General features: G+C 59.4%; 1 protein-coding gene across 1 annotated transcript; it reads left to right on the top strand.

Annotated features, from left to right (window-relative positions):
* Window positions 1–966: 966 nt before the first annotated feature.
* INSRR (insulin receptor related receptor) lies at window positions 967–16225 on the top strand. Its single transcript, XM_075540759.1, has 22 exons — window positions 967–1048; window positions 4264–4815; window positions 6692–6995; window positions 7082–7224; window positions 7400–7544; window positions 7977–8191; window positions 8471–8597; window positions 10469–10707; window positions 10923–11090; window positions 11174–11369; window positions 11547–11591; window positions 11671–11891; window positions 12103–12239; window positions 12323–12485; window positions 12647–12752; window positions 13407–13459; window positions 13615–13844; window positions 14445–14555; window positions 14691–14850; window positions 15139–15268; window positions 15424–15558; window positions 15988–16225. The coding sequence occupies exons 1-22, from the start codon at window positions 967–969 to the stop codon at window positions 16223–16225; spliced, it is 3900 nt and encodes a 1299-aa protein (XP_075396874.1).
* The last annotated feature ends 1004 nt before the right edge of the window (window positions 16226–17229 follow it).

Raw genomic sequence — 17229 nt, 5'->3', positions numbered from 1 at the left:
AAAGCCTCCCGCTAAGGCACCCCCACCCCGACAGGAAAAGCGACCTCCTGGGAGGCCAGAGGGGCCCGAGGGTCTCAGGGCTTGAATATTCCGGGGCCACATTTCATGTCTGGGCCTTTCAAAGAGCCTTTGCTCCGCTGGGGCCGCAAAACGGAACGTAGCCCTAGCCCGCAGGTGTCAGGACCCCCAATAGCAGAACCTAGAAGAGCCCCTGTCCAGGAGAATCCCCTGCTCCCTGACCCGCCCAAGCAGTAAGCCTGGCTGTCTGTCCCGGCACCACCACCCCAGGTCCCGTGGGAAAGGAGGGGGACTCAGCTCTTACCCATAGTCCCCCTCCCCTGTCCTTTGGCCTTATTTCCCCAACAGACCTGTCCACCCACCTCCCTCAGTTGTCAGGTTAAATATTTTGGTTTGGCCAGGTGAAGGGGCGGAGAGAGAGCAGGTCCTGGAGAAACCCGTGTCTGCCTGGGCCACACCCCTCCACCTCCGGAGACAGCGTGGAGAGCTGGGCGCTCTGGAGCCCAGCGGTCTGTCAGTCCCTCCCTTCGGAGGGGTCTGAAGAGAAGCCCCTCAATGCCAATGCCGCTGGGTCAGATCGCCCCACTCTGCTGCCTCAAGCTGCCCTCGCTTGCTCTCCCTGCTTCCTCTCGGCCCCAGGGCTGGCCCTGCTCCTGGCCTGTTTTTTGCCCTGTTATTTTCTCCAGGTGTCCTCTCTGCGCCTCTCTTGGTCACTGCCTGTCTGCATCTCCGCTCCATCTCTGTCTCTGCCTTCCCACTCTGTCTCCAGAAGCCAGTCACTGCCTTGGTGTCTGATTCTTGTTCATGCCCTCTCTCCCATCGTCTCTGTGCTGAATTCCTTGTCTCTCTGCCCCCGCCACACAACTCTTCTCTGTCCTTGAAAGGTCTCTCTTAGGGCCCACCAACCCTTCTCACAGGACCAGCCGGAGGCGCGCCGGCCCTGGGACAATGACAGTGCCCAACTGTCTTTGGATAGCATGCCTGCTTGTGACCATCCTGTCCTTGGGATTCAGCCTAGACACAGTGGAGGGTGAGTCCCTGGCACCATCTCCCTGACCCATGGCTGGCGCCCTGTCAGTGAGCTAGGAGCCCAAACAACTGAGCTTCCAGCCCAATACCTCTGTTTACCTGTGAGCATCCTCTGTGCTGCAATGGGGATTAGCTGTTAGAAGGACTTCCCAGTAGGAAGGCCGGTTAGTTCCCTGTTGGTGTGTGAAGAGATGGCCCTGTCCTGGTGGTGTAGTAGTTGTGCGTTTGCACGTTGGGCTAAGAGCCACAAGGCCCTCAATTGGAAACCACCAGGTGTGCTTCCAGGGAGAAAGATGGGCCTTGCTACTCCCGTAAAGAGTTACAGTCTTGGAAATCCACAGGGGAGTGCTACTCTGCCTTCAGAATCGGCTCGGAGGCAATGAGAAGATTCCCACTTGTAAACCTGCGATCTCAGTGCAAACCGGAATGAGGCTGGGAGGTTGTCTGAGGTCATCGCTGGGGCCACAGAGGGGAAAGGGTCTGGTCGCTGAGAACTAGCAAGTGGAGCCATTGTGTGGAAAGGAAACTGAGACTCAGAAGGGCCAAATTAGCCTGGGTCCTGAGCTCCTGCGTCCAGGGGCCTATATGAGGTCCTTCCTCCCGCCCTCCATGCCCAGGGCTCAGGAGAGGCTGGGTAAGTGGCTGGTGTTGGGGAAACTGCTTTCTGCCAACCCTGGACCAGACACTTCCTATTTGATTTCAGAGGGGTGTTGGGAAGATGGGGATGAAATGGCTTTCATGGGGGCGTGAGGACAAGAGTCTTTGGAATAGAAGAGTCCAAAGGGGGAGGGCTAGAAGGCATCACCTTCCCCAGCCTTGCCAGGCCCCTCCAGGCTGAGGGGGGTCTTCAGAGCCTGAGACCAGTGCTCTCAGCCTGCTTCCATGGTGGATGGGCCCTGTCTCTGCTTGAAGGGTCCTGTGACCCCCCTCAGACTAAGGGCTTCCAGGGAGCAGGGATGTCTCCTTTTCCTCCAGAGAGGAACTATGCACATCTGAAGATGCAGGCCTCCTAGAGGGGGCCTTGGGGGCACAGTCCCCCCACCACAGGCCCTCCTCCCCTCCTCTCCTGCCAAGGGTTCAGATGGGGCACAGCAAATGCCAGCCGTGAGGGAGGTTGTCAGGGCAGAGCACGTCCAGCAGGGCGTGTGGTCAGGAGACCCAGATGTGCTGTTCCCAGTGCAGCTCTGCACAGCAATCACAGGGCAGCGAGGGGAGGCAGGGGTTAATCTGTGAAGGTCTTGCATTTGTTTTTCCAAATGACTCCCATCAGGGGAGCCCTGGAGAGGTTGGAGAGGGCTGGGAAGTGGCATGTGGGCGTCTGAGAGAAGCCCCCCCCCCACCTCCATCTGCCTCAGAAAGCCTGATTGGCCACACCAGGAAAGGCCAGAAGTGTTTTCCCATTCCCTCCTCTCTCTCCCTCTCCACTTTTGTCTGCATGCACACACACACATGATTCTGCTGCTGGGCAGAATCAAGTTCAGGGCCATAATGACAAGACAGGACAAGGTGTGTAAACCCCAGGGAGTCAGCCTTGCTCCTGGGTTCCTCCCCATGCCCCCTACACAAAGCCTGAGGGAAGGGCCCCAGGAACCTGCCAGTGAAGGGCTGCATAGGAAGAAAGGGATGGAGCCAGACCTGAATGCCAGGCTGAAGGGTGCCCCATTTGGCTCTTTGGCAATGGGGAGCCATGGAAGGCCCCTGAGATCAAGTGAGTACAGGGACCAGGTATCCATCTCCCTTCTGGAAATGCCACTAGGTGTCATTAGGGAGAAAGTGGGGAAATGGAACTAGGGCTCTGAATCTGAAGGAGGCTAGAGACTCAGGTGTCAACGGATTCAAGCCATGGTCCCCGGGCACCCATTATTTTCAGACCTGGACTGGACACCATCAGGGAATACAGAGCTGACTAGCAAAAGGCCCACACTCACAGCGCCCTTCTTGGAGAAGGACACAGAGACAGACTGCCCTGCTGGAACTCATGCTGCCCAACCTAAAGGACAGTGATTAACGAGGGAAGAGCAGGGAGTCAGGGGAGCAGGCAGGGCCTGAGGCTTGCACGATAAAGGGGGAGGGGGTGTTACCAGCTGAGTGTGCCTTCTGACCTGGAGAAATTAGTGGGGACCAGCTCACCAACACCCCAAAGTATCAGGCTGAAGCTTGAACCTTTGGCAAAGGGGAGTCATTCCAGAGTAAACAAGTGCAGGGATCAGCCAGTTAGCCCTCTTAGGGCTGGGATGAAGTGGAATATATGAAGCTCAGCCCACTGCTTCCCAGCCACAGAACGCATCCATCCACCCAGCCCTCCATCCGTCCTCCCAGCCATCCATCCAATATTGATTGCCAATTTTGTGCCAGACACTAGAGGTAGAACAGTGCATTATACAGATGTCTGCCCTGGTGGAACTTACAATGAGAAAAATAAACAAGTGACGTTCCTATTATAGAGCTTCAGAGCAAAATAAGAGTCGGAGGAGTGATAGGGGGTGTTGTGATTTTAAACCGATTGACCAGACAAGGCCTCGCAGAAGAAGACTCAGCAAATCCTGAAGGAGGGAGGAGTGGCCCTGCCAGGAGGGACAGAGAGTACGAAGGTCCCATGGCCACCGTGGGACTGGCTTGGTTCTGAGTCAGTGTTGCTGAAGAAAGGGATGTAGCCAGAGAGGTCCAGGGGCCACATCACTCACGGCCTGGCAGGGCAGGCTGTGGCCAGGCTTTCCGTGCACACCCAGCAAGTGGGAACCGCAGGGAGGCTCTAAGCATAGGAAAGACATGATCCAACCCGTGTTTGGGGAGTGGGGACCAGCGAGAGGTGACCTGAGCAGAAATGGGGAGCACATGTGGGAGACAGGGGAAGCAAGGACGAGTGACGGTAAGTGCTGGGCGCTGGGGATATAGAAAGAGCAAGGCCAGGGCTCTGAGGACAGAAAGTCCAGGATGGCTCCAAGGATGGGTTCTCAGTGGCTGCAAGGGAAGTGGCCGTCAATCGAGAAGGGGCGTGGGCTAGCGTGGGTGGGGGTGGGGTCAGGAGCCCTCTGGTTCATGGTGGCTCCCTTAGAGCTCCTCTGAAGAGAGGCCTTGGGAGCCCAGGGAGTCAGTCACCCCACCCCAGAGCAGAGCCCATGCCCCATAGCTAGGGTGGCTCTGGCCATGGGAAGCTGCCAGGGCAGATAGGGGTGCTTGGCCGGGGCTGGGCTGACTGCCTGCCTGTGCCCACAGTGTGCCCCAGTCTGGACATCCGCTCGGAGGTGGCAGAGCTTCGACGGTTGGATAACTGCAGTGTGGTGGAGGGCCACCTGCAGATCCTGCTCATGTTCACGGCCACTGGGGAGGACTTCCGAGGTCTCAGCTTCCCACGCCTGACACAGGTCACCGATTATCTGCTGCTCTTCCGCGTCTACGGCCTGGAGAGCCTGCGGGACCTCTTCCCCAACCTAGCGGTCATCCGCGGCACCCGCCTCTTCCTGGGCTACGCGCTGGTCATCTTCGAGATGCCGCACCTGCGGGACGTGGGGCTGCCGGCGCTGGGGGCCGTGCTGCGGGGCGCAGTGCGCGTGGAGAAGAACCAGGAGCTGTGCCACGTCTCCACCATCGACTGGGGCCTGCTGCAGCCCGCGCCCGGGGCAAACCACATCGTGGGCAACAAGCCGGGCGCCGAGTGCGCCGACGTGTGCCCCGGGACGCTGGGCGCTGCCGGCGAGCCCTGTGCCAGGACCACCTTCAACGGGCACACTGACTACAGGTGCTGGACCTCCAGCCACTGCCAGAAAGGTGGGCATGGAGGGCGGAGCCAACAGGTGCTGTGTCGCCTCAAGAGGCAGGCTGGTGGCTCAGTAGGGTATAGAGTGGTGGGTATGGACTGCTAACTTCAAGGTCAGCAGTTCAAAACCACCAGCTGCCCCCTGGAGTAAAAGGAGTGGCTTTGTACTCCTGGGCAGGGTTACAGCCTCAGAAACCCACAGAGGTAGTTCTACCCTGTCCTGTAAGGTCACTGGGAATCGGGATTGACTCGATGGCAGTGTGTTTAGTTTTTTCTTTGGAAGGGGAGGCACGAGATGACTACAGGGAGCAGGTGAGCATGTGGGGATACCAAAGTAAGGGCGGGCAGTGCTTATGTAGAAAGCCCAACGGCCCGCTTGGTCATTTAGCCTTGCCTCAGTTTACTCTTCTGTAAAATGACCCACAGTGCTGTTCTGAGCAATGAGCTGATCTAGTGGCCTCATCAGGGCCTGGGCCCGGCCAGCAGCTCTCTGTTCATTCTACAACTGCCTACTGCCCTGGTGTGTGGAGCTGGGCGGGCAGCCTAGTAATGGACAGGGTGGGTGCCAGGTGGGAGAAGAAGGGTGGAGGTGAGAGGTGACAGGTGAGCTCCCTCAGGAAATAGGATGCATGTGAGGAAGGAGCGGGGGTGGGGGTAGGGGAGGTGGGAAGATTGGGGGGATGGGTACAGCAAAAACCAGGGAGAGACGTTGAATGGAGCTATTGGAGGAGGGAGAGCGAAAGAGACAGGGGAGGATGGGAATCCCTTTCAGAGGCCCGACAGATCTGGGGTCTGGGGTCCTGTCTTCCCACACAGCTGCTAGAGGCCAGCCCCACCCCCCATCCCCTCAGGGCAGCGGGGTAACCAGATCCCTGCTGTATCCTTCTGGCCTCCTCCCTGTTGGCTGTAAATACAAGGCGCTGCAAGTCCTCCAGTGTATGGTGTCAACACACCCAGCTGGGGCCCCGGCCCCTGTATCACTCCACAGACATCAGCTGCCACTATGCACTTGGCCCACACCCACCCTCTGTGGCTAGGGGCTGCCTCCTGCCTGGGACTGGGAGCTGAGGAGGCAGGAAGGATGGGCAGAATGGGCAGGGCAACCATGGTGGTCAGGTCCACCTTGCCCGGGCCTAACTGTTCAAAAGAAAGCGGCTGGTCCACTCTGGCACTGTGCCCAGCGATGCTCTGGGCACCAGACCCAGACAGGCCAGCAGGCTGGAGAACAGCTGTCCTAATGGACAAGGTCATTGCTCTGTCCTGAGTTCAACCAGCCCCTCCCTGACAAGCCATGGTGGGAGGGTGCTGGCCCTCCAGAACTCCTATCTGAGGGACACCCAGTCAGCAGTCACTGTCGTCTGGACTGTCGTTTGGCTGCAGACTGGGAGTCCTGGTAGTGTTGTGGTTACAAGTTGAGCTACTAACCACAAGGTCAACAGTTTGAAACCATTTCAGCCGCCCAGATTGAGGTGCTTCGCTCTCATAAAGAGTTACAGTCTCGGAAACCCACAGGGGCAGTTTTACAAGGTTGGCACGAGCCAGAATGGGCTCCACAGGCAGAGTTTAGTTTTGAGTTTTTTTTGTTTGGGGGTTTGTTTTTGTTTTATACCCCAAGAATGTTCCTGGGAGGAGGAACATGGGGCTAGGATTGTGTTAGGAGTGGATTATATATTGGGCTGCTTAACCCGAGGTTAGCAGTTTGAATCTACCTGCTGCTCCACGGGAGAAAGATGAGGCTACTACTTAACTACTGTAAAGATTTACAGCCTCAGAAACCCAAAGGGCAGTTCTCTTCTCCCCTACAGGGCCACCACGAATCAGAACAGGCTAGTTGAGTGAGGCCTGAGGCGGGGTTGGGTCAGGTCTGACACTGTCCTCTGCCCACAGTGTGCCCGTGCCCTCATGGGCTGGCCTGCACGGTGGGAGGTGAGTGCTGCCACACGGAATGTCTGGGGGGCTGCAGCCGGCCCGAAGACCCCCGTGCCTGTGTGGCCTGCCGCCACCTCTACTTCCAGGGTGCCTGCCACCAGGCCTGCCCTCCAGGTACCTACCAGCACGAATCTTGGCGCTGTGTCACTGTGGAGCACTGTGCCAGCCTGCGCTCTGTGCCTGGCCGAGCCTCTACTTTTGGCATCCACGGGGGCAGCTGCCTGGCCCAGTGCCCGCCAGGCTTCACCCGTAATAGCAGCAGGTGAGCACGGGGTGGGTGGGGGCACCCTCTGCTCCACCACGAGGAAGCCCCCACAGCTCATGACACTCCCTCCACTTGCCCGCCAGCATATTCTGCCAGAAGTGTGAGGGCCTGTGCCCCAAGGAATGCAAGGTGGGCACCAAGACCATTGACTCTGTCCACACCGCGCAAGAGCTGGTGGGCTGCACCCACGTGGAGGGGAGCCTCATCCTCAACCTGCGCCAGGGCTGTCAGTATCTTCCGAAAGGTCACACCCCTCCACCCCCTTCCTTCCGGGTCATGCCCCTTAAAATGACCCCACTAAAACCTCACTTTTGATTGCCCTGGGCCCCAGCCCCAAAGGCCCACTTCCTGGGTGCCCACCTTCCTGAGCCCAAGCTCCAGCCTGCCTTCCCCCTCCCCAGACAACCTGGAGCCGGAGCTACAGCCCAGCCTGGGGCTGGTGGAGACCATCACCGGCTTCCTCAAAATCAAGCACTCCTTTGCCCTCGTGTCCCTGGGCTTCTTCAAGAACCTCAAGCTCATTCGGGGGGACGTCATGGTGGATGGGTAAGGGGTCAGAGCAGGTCTCTGTCCAGCCCCTCCTTCATCCCTCACTGTCACCGCCAACACTTCCCCCGAGCAATAGTGGAGAACCTGGGCGCTGCCACCTACCATGTGACTCGGGGAAGGGGGTTCAGCTACTCTGGTTCTCTTTGGCATGGCATCCACGGGGGCAGCTGCGTGGCCCAGTGCCCACCAAGCTTCACCCGTAATGGCAGCAGGTGAGCACGGGGTGGGGGGGTACCCTCTGCTCCACGAGGAGGCCCCCACAGCACATGACACGCCCTCCACTTGCCCGCCAGCATATTCTGCCAGAAGTGTGAGGGCCTGTGGCTCCCACCCAGCTCCTTCTGGAGGCCCATAAGCCACCCCGTGCCCCCTGCCCCACCCTCTTGCCCTCACCCCCTGCGCTGATCAGGGTGCCTTGGCCTTTCCTAGGAACTACACTCTGTACGTGCTGGACAACCAGAACCTGCAGCAGCTGGGCCCCTGGGTGGCCGCTGGGCTCACCATTCCCGTGGGCAAGATCTACTTCGCCTTCAACCCGCGCCTCTGCCTGGAGCACATCTACCGGTTGGAAGAGGTGACGGGCACGCGGGGGCGGCAGAACAAGGCGGAGATCAACCCCCGCACCAACGGAGACCGTGCTGCCTGTGAGGCCCCGACCCTGACGCCAGAGCGGGCAGCCCCGCCAGGAGAGACACGGGCCGAGACACACCCACGCAGATGCGCGCACACCGAGACCCCCCAGGCGCGCGCATCCTGGCGGGAGGGAGGGGGCGGGCGCTCCGAGGGGTCCGCGGGAGAGGTTCCCACCCGCGGCCACGCCAGAGACGCGATGCGGCGGGGTGGGGATGGGAGTTTGCGGGGAGGAGGTTCGAGCGAGCAGCGAGAGCGACTGGGAGCAGGTGTTCGCCCCTTGCCCCGCCCAGGCCAGACGCGCACCCTGCGCTTCGTCTCCAACGTGACGGAGGCCGACCGCATCCTGCTGCGCTGGGAGCGCTACGAGCCGCTGGAGGCGCGCGACCTGCTGAGCTTCATCGTGTACTACCGGGAGTCGTGAGTGCCGGGGGCGGGGCCTGCGCTGGACGGGGAGGGGTCAGGGGCAGGGCCGGGTCAGTTTCTTAGCTGCAGCGGGCGAGCGCGAGTTTAGGCCCGCAGGGCTGTGGAGAGCTGCGAGGACCCCTGATAGCACTCCGTTAGAAGGCCCAGGCCTTCCAACCCCTTCCCCACCATCGTCCTTCCTCTGTGCCTCAGTCTCCCCTCATCAAGTCAAATGGGGCTTCTGGAGCACAGGAGAGGTGCCCCGCTGGGAAGCGTTGGATAATTAAGCCTCAATTCACTATGCTAATATTCTACACTGACCACATGCTTCTGCCCGGGCAGCGGTTTGGGTCGTGCCCACTAATTTGGCCAGTTTTATCAGCAGCTCTGCCAGCTTTTCATTAAAGCCTGAAGCAGGGAGGGAGCCGGTCGCCAGGGACTAGCTGCTTCTTGGAGTGGACTGACCCCCCAGTGGGAGGGATAGTTAGACTTCTCCAAAAGTATGGCTAGCATCAAAAGTAGAAATCCCCAGGGAAGAGAGATGGGTGTTGGATGGCAGGCAGCCTCGGGTAGATGGAGAGTGGGCACCGCGGGGCTTGCATTAAAGTAGAGACAGGCTGGGTTGTCCACTAGCAGAGGCGCTGGCCGGAGAGGGGGAAGGAAGGAAGTCAGAGCTAGATCTGCTCAAATGCTCCTGGGTGTTCCCTGAGGGAATGGAAATCTGTTGCAATGAGGAGCTGGAGACTTTCTTAAATACAGATTCAAGGGCCCCCACCCCATACTTTCTGCTTCAGTTAGTTCTAGGTGGAACCCAGGAATCTGTAATTCTAACAAACTCCCAGGTGAGACTGAGGCAGCTGATCTATGGACCAGTCTGAGAAATACCCAGCCTGTGTCTATCCATACACCCAGGCCAAGAGTCCTCAGAGGCAGGGGACGGGTGGGCTTCTTCAGGTAGCTCCTCTCGTGACACTGCCTTGTGTGTGGCTGTGGATCCCCCTCAGGGACACCCAAACCCACCCAAGGCATCGTGCCCCACCAAAACCACAGAGACTCTGGTTTTACTCTAGCCTCCAGGGGTCGCTGACTCAGAATCCGCTCACTGGTAGTGGATTTGGTTTTGTCCTATCCAAAGAAATAGCCTGAACTCCAGTATGGTACCCCCGCTTTCTCCTCGACATCTCCCCATCTTCCACTTTCATCTTCCCCAAGAAGCAGCCCCCCTTCTGTCCCAAGCCTGCCCCTGCCCTGGTCTCCAGGCAGCTAGTACGAGTTGTCTCTGGCCCGAATTAACTTCCCTGTGATACTGGATCTTGGCCACTTGGGATCACTAGCTTGTTTCAGAAGCTGCTGGAAGCTAGGAACCCTCTTCCTAAAACAGAAACATGCACAAAACTACACCGATGGTTTGGAAAGCGCCCAGGACTTCAAAATCCATTCATGGGTTATACAACGAGCTGCTAGTCACAAGGGCAGCGGTTCAAACTCACCAGTTGCTCCTCAGGAGGAAGAGGAGGTTGCCTGCTCCTGCAAAGATTTGAAATTTTTGGAAACCCAAGGGGGGGAGTTCTGTTCTGTCCCCTAGGGCTGCTTTGAGTGGGAATGGACCTGGGGGTGGGGGGTGAGCTTCCTAGGAGAGGGGATTCTCAGACCCTTCTAGTTGGATGTCTACAATGAAAGATATGTGGCTGCTAAGCGATGAGGTGCTATTTCATTGCACATTTGATTGGGGCATAGATATCACAGCACCCGCTCTGGAGCCATGACTCTGCTCATGCCCACTGGGAGCCGAATGATAATGACATGCCTGTGGTGATTTCGAGAAGTGGGTGGTGCTAGGAACGGATGCCTTCCCTTGGTCCTCACCTCTCAAATGGGATGTCCAGCCCATTCCAGAATGCCACAGAGCACGTGGGGCCAGACGCCTGTGGGACCCAGAGCTGGAACCTGCTAGATGTGGAGCTGCCCCTAAGCCGCACCCAGGAACCAGGAGTGACCCTGGCCCCACTCAAGCCCTGGACACAGTATGCAGTGTTTGTGCGGGCCATTACGCTGACCACCGCTGAGGACAGCCCCCACCAAGGAGCCCAGAGCCCCATTGTGTACCTGCGAACGCTGCCGGCAGGTAAGCTGCAGACTTTGGAGGGACCCAGCACAGAAGGTGAGAATGAGGCATTCCTGGAGAGCAGGTAGGGTGGTTAGACTCCCACTCACTGCTACCTAGTCTAAGCCCTCTCATAGCGTCCCCATATGACAGGGTAGAAGGGCCCCTAGGAGGCCCATTAGCAGAGTGGTTGGGAGGCCCGGGGCTTCTGAGCTGCCCCCTCCTCGCCCACCCAGCACCCACAGTGCCGCAGGACGTCATCTCCACATCCAACTCCTCCTCCCACCTGCTGGTGCGCTGGAAGCCCCCGACCCAGCGCAACGGGAACATCACCTACTACCTGGTGCTGTGGCAGCGACTGGCAGAGGACGGCGACCTTTACCTCAACGACTACTGCCACCGCGGTGCGCAGGGGGCAAGACCGGGCTGGGGAGGGGCGCGGGCGCGGGCGCCCTCCGACTCTAACCCCTCCCTGCCGCCGCGCCAGGCCTGCGCCTGCCCACCAGCAACAGCGACCCCCGCTTCGACCGCGAAGACGGGGAGCTCGAGGCCGAGGTGGAGCCGGGCTGCTGCCCTTGCCAGCACCCACCTCCCCGGCAGGTCGTTCCCCCGCTGGAGGCGCAAGAGGCCTCGTTCCAGAAGAAGTTCGAAAACTTCCTGCACAATGCCATCACCATCCCCAAGTGCGGCGCGGGTCCCGGGGCGGCTTCTGGGCGGGGCCTGGGAGCGGGGCGTGTGCAGGCGGAACCCGAGCGTGAGGCGGGCCCGGGTTGGGTAGGCTTTGAGGATGGTCTGTCTGCAGAGAGGGCACGGGGTGTGTTCGGGGAGGCCCTGACACGTCCCCTCATTGGCCTCCCCAGATCCCCTTGGAAAGTGACATCCATTCACAAGAGCTCACCCCAAAGGTGAGCGGGGGCGGAGCTGGGGGCGGAGGGGCGGGGCTCCCTAGACTGGACTCTGGGACTGACCTTCTCCTTTCCCCAGGGACCCCGGCAGGTACCGCCGGGCCGCAGGGACCCCTCGACTAGGAGGGAACAGCTCGGATTTCGAGATCCAAGAGGACAAAGTGCCCCGGGAGCGAGCGGTGCTCAGCGGCCTGCGCCACTTCACGGAATACCGCATCGACATCCATGCCTGCAACCACGCGGCGCACACCGTGGGCTGCAGCGCGGCCACCTTTGTCTTTGCCCGGACCATGCCCCACAGTAGGTGACCTCGACCTTCCCCCTCTGACCTTCCACCCCCCACCAAAAGGGGGTGCCGAGCCGGGTTGATTCCCCATTGCCTTCAGGGCCCCTCTTCACTGTTACACCCGATTTCCACCATCCCGGAACCGCCCTGCTTCGCCCAAACCTTGGGTTTGAACTTGAGGCTGAGAACGATCTGTGGCCCGGCTTCCGGGTGTCCCTCCCGCAGGAGAGGCGGATGGAATCCCGGGGAAGGTGGTGTGGGAGGCGGCGAGCAAGAGCAGCGTCCTCCTCCGCTGGCTGGAGCCGCCCGACCCCAATGGACTCATCGTCAAGTACGAGATCAAGTACCGCCGCTCTGGAGAAGTAGGTACTCCGGGGACCCCTCTGTTCCAGCCGAGGTTGGCACCTGAAGCCCCATGCCCAGCCAGTCCCCTGTGTTCCTGCAGGAGGCCACGGTGCTGTGCGTGTCCCGCCTACGATATGCTAAGTCTGGGGGAGTCCATCTGGCCCTGTTGCCCCCTGGAAACTACTCTGCCAGGGTTCGAGCCACCTCGCTGGCTGGCAATGGCTCCTGGACAGAGAGTGTCGCCTTCTACATCCCTGGTCCAGGTACACACAGCCTCTGTGTCACACCTGTACCCTGAAACAGATGCACATGAACCCCTACCCCAGGAGCCTGCTGCAGTCCACACTCCCACCATCCCCGCCCCCACCTGTCCTCTGAGGGCTCCGCCTTGCACTGCGCGCTGACCCTGTCCTATCACCCGCAGAGGAGGAGGACTCTGGCGGGCTATACGTGCTCCTCACAGTCACCCCGGTGGGGCTCATGCTGCTCATCGTCCTTGCTGCCCTCGGTTTCTTCTACGGCAAGAAGAGGTGGTGACAAGCCCCAGCACTTCCCCTCCCTCTTCTCCCTTGAGCCTTCATCCCGCCTTAGCAGGGGCGGGCTTGGGGGTGGGGGCGAGCTGGCTGAAAGATTCAGCGCAGTCCCTCACTGTGCCCTTGGAGACCAGCTTGCCCTGGTGTGCCTGGGCTGTCCCTGGTTTTAGCAGTGAAACTCCTGCATCCCAGGAAAGCCAGTTCTGAGTGTCCGGGGGAGTACTGGCCACCCCGCTTTCAGCCCAAAGTGAGAAATAATGGAGGTGGTCCTGCCACAGCAGGGGGAAAGGAAGGGGACTGCCCCCCCCACACCCACACACCCAGAGTGGTGGTGGTGGTGTTAGGTTCTCCTGGAGTGAATAGAAGAGGGAAATGATTAGATGGCACTAGGGGCTACCTGAGTGGTGGGGCGGGGCTACCTGAGTGGTGGGGCGGGGCTACCTGAGTGGTGGGGCTGGGTGGGGGTGGGGGGAGCCTACAGACCCATCAGATTCCAGGACCAGGACCAAGACTGGCTTAGGGTTCTTAGGGTCGCCCAGGAGTACCCTGAACTGCATTTGGGGGTGTGCTGCTTAGTAATGTCTCTTGTCCTCTGACTCTGCTCCTGCCTTCCTGGGGACCCTTCTCACCTGACTTCACCTCTCATTGCAGAAACAGCACCCTGTATACCTCTGTGAATCCGGAGTACTTTAGCGCCTCCAATAGTAGGTCTGGGGGCTGGGGACCGGGTGGGTGGGACACAGAGGCCTTTTTGCAGAAGATGGCCTTCTGAAGAGGTCAGGGGAAGCTGGTGGGGGGTGGGAGGGAGCACAGCAGTGAGCAGCATCCTGGTCTGTGACACCCCACCCCTGTCTCCCAGTGTACATCCCTGATGAGTGGGAGGTGCCCCGAGAGCAGATCTCCATCATCCGGGAACTGGGCCAGGGCTCTTTTGGGATGGTGTATGAGGGACTGGCCCGAGGACTTGAGGCTGGAGAGGAGCCCACGCCTGTAGCTCTGAAGACGGTGAACGAGTTGGCCAGCCCACGGGAACGCATTGAATTCCTCAAGGAGGCGTCTGTTATGAAGGCATTCAAGTGTCACCACGTGGTAAGGGGAGATCGGGAGCACTGTCAGGGTCACCGTTAAGGTAGAGGTCATCTGATGAGGACAAAGGGTCAGGGATGAGGTCAGAGCCCAGTCAGTCAGGATTGGGACTGTGATTAGGATTCCCATAAGAGTGAGGTCACAGTTGGGCTCAGCATCAAAACAGGGCCACGATATGTACACATGTGCTTGATGTAACTCATGTATGGATTATGATAAGAGCCGTAACAGCCCCCAATAACATGATTTACTAACATTTTAAAAAACAAACGGCCATGGTAAGGTCATGAATAGGGCTGAGATCCGTCATCACTGGAGCCAATATTGGTGTCTATTATCTTTCTTGTGGTTACAATTGAGATCAAGGTCAAGGTTGGGCCAAGTTCACAGACAGATCTGATCAAGGTCATGGATTAGGGTTCATTAGAGTCTTTGTTAGGGTTAGGGCTATAGCCATGGTTTGGGATCCAGTCAGAGTTGGTGTCTGGGTCTGTTTGGGGTCACTGTGAATCAAGGCCTCGGCCAGGTAGATTAAGGAGAGGTGGTGGAGGTGAGGGGATGGGGAGGGGGGTGACCTGCAACCAGTCCCTTTATTCATCATAGGTATGTCTCCTGGGTGTGGTGTCCCAAGGCCAGCCAACGCTGGTCATCATGGAGTTAATGACCCATGGGGACCTCAAGAGCTACCTGCGATCTCTGCGGCCCGAGGCAGAGGTGGGGTCAGGAGGACCCAGGTCCCAAGGCCCTGGTGTTCTTCTCCCAGTGCTGGGGGTGACCGTGGTGGGGGGCAGTCTTGGGGCAGGAGTGCAGCCTCCCAGAGCCTTCACCAGCCCTCGCTCTTGGCCCCAGAACAACCCCGGGCTCCCACAGCCTGCGCTGGGGGATATGATCCAGATGGCTGGGGAGATCGCAGACGGCATGGCATACCTTGCCGCCAACAAGTTTGTGCACCGAGACCTGGCGGCCCGCAACTGTATGGTGTCGCAGGACTTCACTGTCAAGATTGGGGGTACAGAGGGTACCAGGTGGGGGGTGGAGGGGCAGCTTGAAGAGTAGAGGGGCCTCCCTACACTAGGTGTCAGGAGATCTGGGCCTAACCCACATCCCATGAGATCGTTTACAGATCACTCCCAAGCCAGCTTCAGGCTCTTCTTGTTGGGACAGAGGGGCTGGGGTGGGGTCCATCCCCTGGGGGGGTCTTCTGAGAACTTACATTCCAGACTCTTGGAGAGCATGGAGGCGGAGAAGGATGGGGCATCGCTCTTCTCCTCCACACTCCTGCCCCCTCACTCTCCAGACTTCGGGATGACTCGGAACGTGTATGAGACCGATTATTACCGCAAGGGCGGGAAGGGACTGTTGCCTGTGCGCTGGATGGCCCCCGAGTCTCTCAAAGACGGAATCTTCACCACTCACTCGGATGTCTGGTGGGGACTCCAGGGTGCACGGGCTCAGGGCATGTGGGGCGTGGGATCAGGGAAGCGGGGTCTGGGATCTCGGGAGGGGCTGGACACTATTCTCCCTCTGGGTGCACTGAGCGGGGCAAGGGTGCTGGCCTCATGCTCCCCTGCACACCTGGCAGGTCGTTCGGTGTGGTACTCTGGGAGATCGTGACCTTGGCCGAACAGCCCTACCAGGGCCTGTCCAATGAGCAGGTGCTCAAATTTGTCATGGATGGTGGGATCCTCGAAGAGCTGGAGGGCTGTCCCCCTCAACTGTAAGTCACCTCATCTTACCTCTTCCTCATCCCACTTGGTCGTGCCTCAGTGGCTCTAATGACGCTTCCCCCACAGCTTTGCCGTGAGTGCCTTTGAGATGATTCCAACTCAGAGTGACCCCCAAGGACAGAGTAGAACTGCCCCCCAGGCCTTCCTGGGCCCTCGGCCTTCTGGGAGCAGAGCACCAGGCCTTTTCTCCCATGAGCAGCTGGGTTCTACTCACTGGCCTTTCAGTTAGCAGCCGTGTGCTTACCTACTCTGCCTATGGCTCCTTCACCACCATCTATACCCTCCCGCCCCCCACGTTAGACATGCCATTCCCTCGCCCCTGGTCCTTTCCAGACAATCCCCGAGCCCCACCAACCGGTGCAGGAGGCCCAGGTGAGACTGCGTCTCTGGACTCTCCTGATACCTCCCCTCTCCACCAGGCAGGAGCTGATGAGCCGCTGCTGGCAGCAGAACCCACGCCTTCGCCCCTCCTTCACGCACATCCTGGACAGCATCCAGGGGGAGCTGCGCCCCTCCTTCCGCCTCCTGTCCTTCTATGACAGCCCGGAGTGCCAGGGGGGCCGGGCTTCCCAGCTGCCCACGGAGGCAGAGCCCGAGTCCTTCCTAGCCTCAGGAAAGGTCTCCTCAAACTGCAGCCCCCCAAATGGGAGCCTGTAGCCCAAGGGCACCCCATCCCATGCTGATGGGCCTCACTCCCATGGACAGAGAGAAAGGGACCTGACCTCGCAGTCATGGAATACACAGATGTTCACACCTCCACCCTGCTCCCAGACCGGGTAAGGGTGGCCCAGGTGGGGTGGGAGGAGGTGACCCACGGTAAGAATGACTGGACTGTCTCAGGAGGCCGAATTCCCCGTGAGCTGGGAAGCCGGGTCACAACAGGGGGAGTGGGACTGGTCTTTGGACAAAACTTCTCGGCTCTCAGAGTGACTGTGCTCAGACCAGCAAGAGGGAGGCTGTCCACCTGGAAGGCAGGGTCCGGAGAAGACCATGCTCTGTGTCAGAGCTTCTCTGGCCACCCGGGGCCATTGCCATTGCCATGTCCTGAAAACCAGAGGAGCAATCAGAACCAGGCCTGCATCCAGACCTTCTCCGCCAGTGTTTGGATGCCGGTCATAGAGTGCCCATCTGATGGCTCTTCTGACCACTGACTCTCACCTCCTCACCCTGTGTCTTGCCAAGAATCCAGGGGCCTGGGCAAGCGGCTTCCCACCCAACAGTCAGCTCCTCCTCCACTTTGACCCCACCCAAGGGCCCCCAAGCTTGGTTCTCCTCCTTCCATTTCTCCAGGGGCAGTCCTTGGTGCAGAGTCCCTCCTCTCCTTGCCTTCCCCCACCCCCCATCTCCCTTCTGCCCTGGGATTAGCAACACATCCAGTCTCCCTCCCTTCCCTCCCCCACCTCTCCTGGGAAGACTGCGGAAAGCAAAATGAATGGTGTGGTCCAGGGCCTCCCATTATCTCTTCATCTCTGTGGTATTAGCCTCCCATGAAGTCCCTCCCTCGACCTCCTGTGGGACTCGAGGTGGTGACCCTCTGTGATACAAGATAAGCACACTGCTGTCAAACACTGGCCTCCACGAGGCAACCGAGGCTGGGTTGCCATGGCGGTGAAGCGGGCTCAGGGCACCTTTTTGCCCCGGGTCTGTGGCAGGGAGCCTTC

This window comes from Tenrec ecaudatus, chromosome 1 (assembly GCF_050624435.1).
Source record: "Tenrec ecaudatus isolate mTenEca1 chromosome 1, mTenEca1.hap1, whole genome shotgun sequence".
NCBI classification, from domain to species: Eukaryota; Metazoa; Chordata; class Mammalia; order Afrosoricida; family Tenrecidae; genus Tenrec; species Tenrec ecaudatus.
The sequence above is the reverse complement of the archived record's forward strand: the minus strand, read 5'-3'. Positions and strand labels throughout refer to the sequence as shown.